This window comes from Helobdella robusta, assembly GCF_000326865.2.
Source record: "Helobdella robusta unplaced genomic scaffold HELROscaffold_21, whole genome shotgun sequence".
NCBI lineage: Eukaryota > Metazoa > Annelida > Clitellata > Rhynchobdellida > Glossiphoniidae > Helobdella > Helobdella robusta.
The window spans coordinates 85,240-95,113 of NW_008704124.1; the positions used below are offsets into that span (position 1 = coordinate 85,240).

At 30.0% G+C, this 9,874-nt stretch overlaps 1 protein-coding gene across 1 annotated transcript in view; it reads right to left on the reverse strand.

Moving 5' to 3' along the window:
- HELRODRAFT_77746 (hypothetical protein) overlaps positions 1-2,967 on the reverse strand; it is a gene marked incomplete at both ends in the record, with an annotated part of 71,407 nt that extends 68,440 nt beyond the window's left edge. Inside the window, 2 exons of the mRNA XM_009018221.1 lie at positions 2,465-2,546; positions 2,928-2,967. Coding sequence (XP_009016469.1) covers positions 2,465-2,546; positions 2,928-2,967 — 122 coding nt within the window. The remainder of the gene's footprint in view (positions 1-2,464; positions 2,547-2,927) is intronic.
- Between the last annotated feature and the right edge of the window lie 6,907 nt (positions 2,968-9,874).

Genomic DNA, 9,874 nt, shown 5'->3' on the forward strand with positions numbered 1-9,874 from the left:
TAAACATTTGAGCCTGTAAGTGGATGCTTTCAAAAACAGACTTATGCAATAAACGGTGACCATCCTTCAAACCATCTTTCAGAAAGGTGGTCTTGAAAGTAAATTCATTTTAGATTTTCAAATCTTTCAAGCAGCACTATCTCACATAAATTTTGCCTACGGATAAAAAGCTGTAACATTTTATAATTTTTTCCTCACCTTACCATACGTCATTTTGTTTCATAAAAAGTGATTCTTAATCGAGTTTGAACAAAAAATAAATAAATTTTTTTTCTTGAAATTTTTGGCATTTTTTTGTTTAAAACTTTATTGAAATGTTTATTTAAAAATTATTTAGTTTGGTTATCTTTATGTGCGCGTGTTGGTGTTTATTTAATTTGGAAAGAAACTTGGATGCATACTTTCATGTACTAAATATGGGAATATATATATAACATTGCATGTCTGTGTCGTTTGTTCGTTTATATGTATCCATGTATATATGTATGTGTGAATGTATGTGTTATATGTTTGTGTGTATGTGTGTGTGTGTGAAAATGTGCGTGTTTATACTGTTGATTATTAATTCTGTGATTGAAATAAAAAAAAATTGTTGAAACGGTCTAAATGGTTCATTAATATTAGTTGTCAAATCGTCTATGGAAATTTTTTCATTTTCTATAATTAATTTAACTGTATATACACGTTTGTGTATTGTATATGGTGCGTGTGTGTATGTATGTATGTATGTATGTATGTATGTATGTATGTATGTATGTATGTATGTATATGTGTGTATATGTGTGTGTAGGTATTCATAGGAGGGCATCCATCTAACAAGAAGGTTGAATTTGTCGTGTGGAATCTCTTGAAAATTGAGACGCGCTACATCATGCGAGGCCGTGCTAATCAAAATGTGATCATTGTCATCGTCTTAGTCGTCGTCATCATTTCCCCGTCTTCATTTCGTCATCATTTCATCTTTTTTTTCATCAAATTTTTTATCATTTGTTTGCTTTGGTCACTACTTTCATTATCACCAAAAAATTTTAAACACCACTTAAATTCTGAAACCCTAAAAAAATAAACCGAAGTCTTCTCAGATATCGGCGACACGTTCATCATCATCATTTATCATCAGCATCATTCTCGTTAGTTGTTTTTCATCATTTCAATTTAAACTCATGATTATTATTATTATATTATTATAATTGTTATTCTATTATCATTATTATTATTATCATAATTTTTATCATCAACTTAATCGCCTTAATATCATCATCATTATCAAGATCATTTTCACTGTCATCGCCATCGTCATCATTTTTTTTTCCATCATCATCATCATCGCCATCATTCCCATTTGGCAAGGTAAACAACGCAACAGCCCGCAACCAGTAAAAACATCCCCATAATATCAGGTGATTAACAAACACATGGCACATATATTACAGGGTTGGGTCATCAGTAAGGTTAACAAAGTAAGGGGGAGAAAAAGAGAGAGATAAATAGAGAGAGAAAGACAGAGAGGGGGGGGGGGGGGGGAATGTATATAATGTTACAGGGTACAGCAGTGTTAGTTACAAAGTAACACAAAAAAGAAGGAAAATAAAGAGGGGAATGACAACAAAGTAACAAGAAGATTAAGAGAAATGGAGTGACAAATATTAATGTTAATAAAGGAAGAGAGAGTGAGAGAGAGAGAGAGAGAGAGAGAGAGAGAAAGCAGGAAGGGTAATGTTAACAAAGCCAGAAAGAGAGAAAGATAATAATGTAAACAAAGTAACAAATAGAGATAGAAAGAGAGAGAGAGAGTGAGAGAGAGAGAGAGAGTTAATGTTACATAAGTTGGAGGCATTAGTTTTATGGTTATTACCAATGTTATAAATGTTAGCCTGATTTATCTTACAGCTTGGTTACATGTCATTCTGAAAGCACTACCCTGCATCGCATCTTACACTTGTGGCTCTTTAATTATTTTATAATTATTTTTGTTGTTGTAATTGTTAGCGTTATTATTATTAGTGTTGTCTGTTGTTTGATTGTTGTTTGATTGTTGTTCTTGGTTGTCGTTGTTGTAGTTTGTTGCTGCTGCGGTCGTTTGTTGTTAAAGATGTTGTAACAGTTTCTGTTGCTACTATTAATTCTTATGTTAATTAGTGTTGTTGTTGTTGTGTTTTTTGTCGTTGTTGTTGTTGTTGTGTTTGTGTTGTTATTCCTAGTTTGTTTTGCAACTGTTATTTTTGTCATTATTAAAAATATTTTATGTATGTTAATATTGTTGTTGTTATTGATGATGACGTGTTAATCACAGTAAGTCAGTTGTTCTGTTATTGTTGTTGAAGACGTGTTAATCACAATGCTATGCATATATGTATGTGAAACTTTTGTGAAATTTTGTAAAATTTTGATTAATATAAAATATTTATTTAATAGTCGATATTTTCTATTAAGTTCTTATTATTATTATTGTTATAAGACCTACCTTGATCGCTTGGTTCCAGGATCTCTCATAATGGTACACTCGTTGACCGTTCCAAACTTCGTGAAGTAATCTTGCAAGACTTCTGTTTGGTGGTTTGATTAATTGATGATTGATTGGTTGGCCGGTTGGTTGGTTGGTTGGTTGGTTGACTGATTGATAAACTGATTGGTAGATTAGATGGCTTCTTGGTAAATGAATTAGTTATTGTTTGTCATTTTAGTTGGTCAGTCGGTCGGTCAGTTGGTTGGTTTATCTTGATAATTAAATGATTGATCAATTATTCAATAATTTTTAGTTTATAAATACAAAAACTATGTAAGGATTGAGATTAAAGATAATTAATTAATAATTATAAATATAATAAATTGTTCAAATTAAAAAATAGTTAAAACAGTTAAAAAATATTAGGCTGCATGTTTAATAATTCATCAAATATTAAGTTACGAAAAAAATCCTAACTGACCGGCTGTTGTCTGCCAGCTCAAACCTCCGATGAACATTTTCCTGAGAAAAAAAAAATTTTTAAATCAAAAATTAAAAAAATAAAACTAAATAAAAAACATTATGGTGATTATGATAATTAGAGTGATGGTGATGACGACGACGATGATGGTGACGATGACGATAATGATGATGGTGACGATGATGATGATGATGATGATGACGATGATGATGATGATGATTGCAGTGATGGTCTTGATAATAGTGTTTCCAATGCACTTCCGATAAGATCGTTAGTATCGACTTCTCCAACAGATCCTGCTTGCATTCTGTGTCTTTGTTTGTGTGTGTGTGTGTGTATTTTCATGTTTGTGTGTTTGTTAATGTGCCTTTGTTAATGTGCCTTTGTTTGTATGTGTATGTTTAATTTTGTATAATTACGTTTATTTACTGGATTTTGTTTATCGACATGTTTCATTACAAACGTTATACAAAAATATACGCTATGTAATTACCAGTCAAAATATGGTGGAATGAAAGTCTAGAAACATTAAAGTGAGAGAGAATAAAAAATGAAATTAAAAAATAAAGTTACACAGAGAGATAGAAGATATAGAAATCGGAAAAATAAATGAAATTTCCAAAAAGAGAAAAAGAGGGAGAGAGTGTTTAGAGTTTCGTAAGACAATAAAGTTGTTCGGAAACTTTGCAGAACAGTGAAAAATCAGAAGAAGGCAGCAAAAAGTTAACTAAAACATTTCAAGACCACAGAGTAATCTCGAAAAAATGAAACGCTTCAATTCGAGTTTGCGTCTGTCCACCCGTCTGCGTTGTTGTTGCAACTAATTAAACGGCCGTGCAATTAGCGATCGAAATTCACCAGAAATATCGCGCACTAAATCTAAACATCTAAACATATGTCTACCGGAGAGCTTGTTTGAAGAGAAAAAGCAATTAGAAATGAGAGAAGTAAGTGAGAGAGAGAGTGAAGTAGGGAGAGAGTGTGTTTTAATTAAAACAATGCTTCCATAAGCACTTATGTCTTATTATTTAGTTAATTAAAAGACGACAAAAACTGCTGATTAATAAACAGTGCTAATAAGTACTAGGACCAAAATAACATCGTTAACATTGCTAACAGAAACGTTGTAGCATAAACAACAACAATAGCAGTAACAACAATAACATCATCAATGACAAAAACATCATCAACTAAAACATTATTAGTTTTATCCTCAACTTGAAAAATATCATAATTGCAACAACAACAACACACAAGACATAGCGGTTTAACAACACCTATAAAAGCTAAGATAACATTACATATACTAACATTGATCTCGTCACATCACATCAAAATAACACTCAAACCAGCAACTGTTGCATAGGACAAGATGGCATCAACATGGCATCAACATAACTGGTACAAGTAGCAGCAAGGAAGTGTGGCATTAGTAAATGTAGTTAGGTTGTGATGAGATTAAAATAGATTAAGATGATAAAGATGCTTAAGATGATAAAGGTAGTTTAATATAGATTAAGATGATTAAGATGGTTAAAATGATAAAGATAGTTTAAGATAGATTAAGATGATTAAGATGATAAGATAGATTAAGATGATTAAGATGATTACGGCGCTTTAGTCTGTGCAAAGAACTATATATATATTTTTTTTCATTGATATTGTTGTTTGTTTCGTGTTGATATTGTTATTCATCATCTTGTGGTTATTATCGTTGTTGTTTATTTTGTTGTTCATGTTATATAGTGATTCTTATTCATGAGGGTGTCATTGTTCTTCGGGTTTTATATAATAATAATAATACTGATGATGAAGATGATTAATATGACGATTATGATGACGAAATAATAATAATAATAATAATAATAATAATAATGGTGATGATGAAGATAACTATTATGATGATGATGATGATGATGACATCGATGATGATAATGATGATGACGACGACGATGACGATGATGATAATGATGACGATGATTTTGGCCTAATTATTCTGATCGCATCAAAGTAAACTTATAAGTGAAATATTTTATCACCAATATTATTTTTATTCTTATTATTTTTATTGTCGTATTTCAACTGTTGTGTCTATTCGTATTTTTCATTATCGTTATCGTTGTTGTTGTTATTATTATGATTATTTGTATTATTATTATTATTTTTATATGTGTTATTTAACATTCAAGCATTTAGTCACGTTGAGTCAACATTTTGTTAGTCTGCATGTGGCGACGATCATGCGGATGATGATGACGACGACGACAATGATGATGACGATGATCATGATGATCGTGATGATGATGGTAATGATGACGATGAAGATGTTGACAATGATTATCAGACAAATTTTCACAAGAATAGTTAGTTACTCCTCCAATAATAATACTAATACTATTATTATTATTATTAACTTATATTTCAAGAAATTACATTATTCCAACATTATTGATTTCAAGAAACCACCAACGCAACGATATTAAATTTTCACCTAAAAAATATGTCGGTCTTAATTGTATATATAGGAGGTGTACGCAAAGAAAAAATGAGAAAAACATACAAGAGTTTGTTTTAACAACAATCTCTGCAAGCAGTTTGGTGTGTAAATGTGAAGGAAATCATACATGCACGGCATACAGACACATACAAACACTTACGTACAAAATACATTTATAAATAAACTTACATACAACAACCAAAATTTTTTACACACAAAAAGGCTCAGAAACACGCACAGACACACACGTACACCAGTTTGCATACATGCAAACACACACACACACACACACATACAAAGATATTCACACACACATACAAAGATGCCTATTTACACACATATGCAAAGATATACACACATATAAAAAAATATTCACACAAAAACAAAGATATACACACAAACTAAGATATAATAAAACATACAAACACATACAAACAAACACAAACAAACAAGCAAACGCACACAAACAAACACACAAACAAACAAACAAACAATAAAACACACTCATAGGCATGATTATTTACTAATTAGACTTTTTCACACCTACGTTCAAATGATGATGCTGAGAGTGTTAATGATGGATGGATGGGCGGAAGAAAAAAGGTAAGAAAAAAAATTAGGTGATGAAGAAGAAAGCCATGATGATGATGATGATTATTACTACTATTAGTATTAGTAGTAGTTGATGATGTCGTGATGACGTCATGATGGTAGCTGTAAAACTGACAACATCGATAATTATGCTGAAATGAAAGTGGTGACAGTTTGGAAAATAATAATTTGACGATAATAATAATTGTTATAATTTTTTATTAATAATAATAATGTTAATTACATCATTATATAATAATAATAATAATAATATAATAAAATAGCCGAGATGATTATTACTACGACGATGATGACGATGATGAAGACGACGACAATAAGTTTAGTAAATAATGGCGTTTTTAAATAGCCACACAGTAATTAAAACACTTCATAAGAAGGAAGGTACACGTATATATATATATATATATATATATATATATATATATATATATATATATATATATATATATATATATATATATATATATATATATATATATATATATATATATATATATATATATATATATATATATATATATATATATATATATATATATATATATATATATATATATATATATATATATATATATATATATATATATATATATATATATATATATATATGTTGGTAATAGACCATAATTTTTACAATATTTTATAAATTCTACCGAATGTTTGGCGTTAATATGTTTGTAGTTCGTTTTTTCGATTTTTCTCACTAAAGTTTTTTAGTTATTAAAATTCAAAATAAACTTATTTTTCGAATTCATGCTGCAAATAAGGCCATACTTCGATTCCGAATGAATCATCATCAGTGCTCCTTGCTGTATATATAGGGAAATATTGACTTTGTCAAGATGAACTTTGACGTTGTAAAAATTAACTTTGGTGTTGTAAAATTGAACTTTGATGCGAATTAGGTGTCAGGTTTCTTTATTGGCTGGTCATCTTCTTTGGTCTTCCTTTTCTTCATCGATACCAACCTCGACAGCAACACCAAAGTAATATACCAGAACAGCAACTACACGCATCTTAAAATTGCAGAAGCAGTCCTAATTGACATCAATAAACCAAAAATAAATATACAACAAAAAATGACAACTCACTTCCAACCCGGCGCTTAACCAACAACGAAAACAAAGAAGTAATAAAAACTAGCATCGTAAATAGTGACAAAGAAAAATATGATGCTAACGCCAAACATTTGGTAGAATTTATAGAATATTGTAAAAATATATATATATATATAGAGAGAGAGAGAGAGAGAGAGAAAAAGAGTGAGAGAGAGAGAAAGAGCAAAAGAAAGAAACATGTATTAAATGCCATAAAGTATTTGAATTAGTCTTAAATAAATACTACACAAAGTAAATAATTTATTTTACAACCATATTTTCCAAGGAATACGTAAAAATTATAATTCGTATTATTACAATTACATTTACATTTATAATTTTTTTACAACCATATTTTCTAAAGAATACATATAAATTATAAATCATAGTACAATTACATTGTCCACGTTACGTAGAAATCTTCATCGTGATTTGAGTTTAATTACGATGAAAATTTAGATTATGGATCTAAGAGATGGTATACATCTTGCTGTCTTCTAGTGTTAATGTGATGTCTTAGTGGCGGTATAATGTGTTTTAGCCTTGATGTAATGTGGTTTAGTATTATTGTAATATTCTTTAGTGTTAGTTAAATGTTTTATAGTGTTAATGTAATATGGTTTAGAGTTAATGTAACGTTGTGTAATGTTATTGTAATGTTATTTATTTAAGAATGCAATGTTTTTCAATATTGATGTAATGTCTTTCAGTGTTAATGTAATGTGGTTTAGCGTTAATGTAACGATGTTTAGTGCTGATGTAACGGGGTTGAGAGTAATGTAATGTCGTTTCAAATATGATTCTCATATGAATCCATACTGTGTTATGTCCGCAGTACGTGGCATGTAAAATATGACAGCTGGATTTATTTTTACTTCGGACGTTATTTTATTGTAATGGTGGTTTTGGTGTGTCTGGTTCCATTAGAAGATTTTTTACTTTCTTGTTTTTATTAATTTTATGGTCTTTTTTCATAAGAAACGTTTTCTGTTTTTATTTATTAAAATGTTTTTTGTGTTATTTAACACACTTATTTTTGAATTCTTTCAAAATTTTTATTAGTTTTCCAATTTTTTCTACTGAATGCATGTTCGTTCGTTCGTTTGTTTGTTAGTTCGTTTGTCAATTTGATTTTTTTAATATTAATGACTTTTGCTGCCATGTTTTGATGTATTTTCAGTCCATAGGCTGACTGGTTTTGTTGTTTTTTGTTTCCTTGTTTGACAGTTATTTTGATGGTGGTTTGTTCGCATGTTCGTTTGTTTTGTTCATTTGTTTAATCAATCGTTCTTTCGTTCGTTCTGTTATGTTATACGTTTGCTCGTTTTGTTGTCAGAAAGAACAAAATGTCAACACGCCTCTATGTACAGCGTATATACCTTGACTTGATGGATGGATGGATGGATGGATGGATGGATGGATGGATGGATGGATGGATGGATGGACGGACGGACGGACGGACGGACGGACGGACGGACGGACGGACGGAGGAACGAACGAATGAATGAATGAACTAATAAACAAACGAAAAAATAAAAAATGAAGTCTGACAGAGCAAAAAAAAGAACAAATAAATGAATAAAAAATGAATACATGCATGTTTAAAACTTTTGTTTGCGCTTCATGTACCTATTCGCCTTCGTATGAACGTGGGTAGTTGTCATTGTTTTTGCATGCCATGTTGAGTGCGCGTTTGTATGTGCGTATGTGTGTGTGTCTGTGTGTGTGTGTATGTGTGTGTATTTGAGTTTGTATATGTGTGTACATATGTATTTGTATGTGTTTGTGTGTCTTATTATGTACGCGTTTGTGTGTAAGATCACGAATATCTTTTCACAATTTTCTATCCAAAGATTACAAATCTAGGATGGATAACAATAATTAAGATAAATGATATAGCGCAATTCTATTATTTCCGCGGTTATAACAATCTCAACAATAAACAGCATCTTTATCAACAATATTGACAATCAATGAAAAATTTTTAGATAAATATGCTGGGATCTAGATTGATATTTTTGTTTAGCATATATTTTTAACTAAGTACTTAAAATAATTTTAAAATTTTGTTGCAGAAGCATTACAGCGTTCAAGCAAAAATAAATTGAAAAAATGAAAAATGTTTTTTGTTGTTGCTCAAATATACAGTAACGTTTTGGTTTTAATTGTAATTGTGAACATGCGATGAAAGGCCATTAAATGTAAGGTAATCTTTCTAGATGCATGGTTACGTTCGAACCACAACGACATAAACATTCCTAATAGTAGCTTGTAATCCTTGTTGTTTGTTATTAAACTGTCTTAATGAATAAGGTGTAAAATGATAATAAAAATAATAATTTGGTAAATAATAATAAAAAACAATTACATAATCAAATAATGATAGTAAATTTATGAAATTGAAGTAATAAATATCCAGGAAATATAAGAAACCCTTCTGGAAGGAAAATGGAAATAAAATGTAAATCAAAAATAAAATTATGAATGGAAATATAAACCCCAAAAAAGAAAGAAAGAAAAAGTAGTAGTGAGAGAGAAAAAAAGAAAAAGAGAGAGAGAAAGAGAGAGAGAGAGAGGAAGGAGAGATGTTAGCATAGTAGAGAACTAATGAAGATGCTCTCCTTATGATCAACATGCAATTTCCATCCTGCCTAGATATGCTTTATAGACAGGCTCCTCTCTTTCCGTTGTAAGCTTGTTAGTTTATGCCTCCTCCTCGCTTGCTTTATGACTTTTGTGTA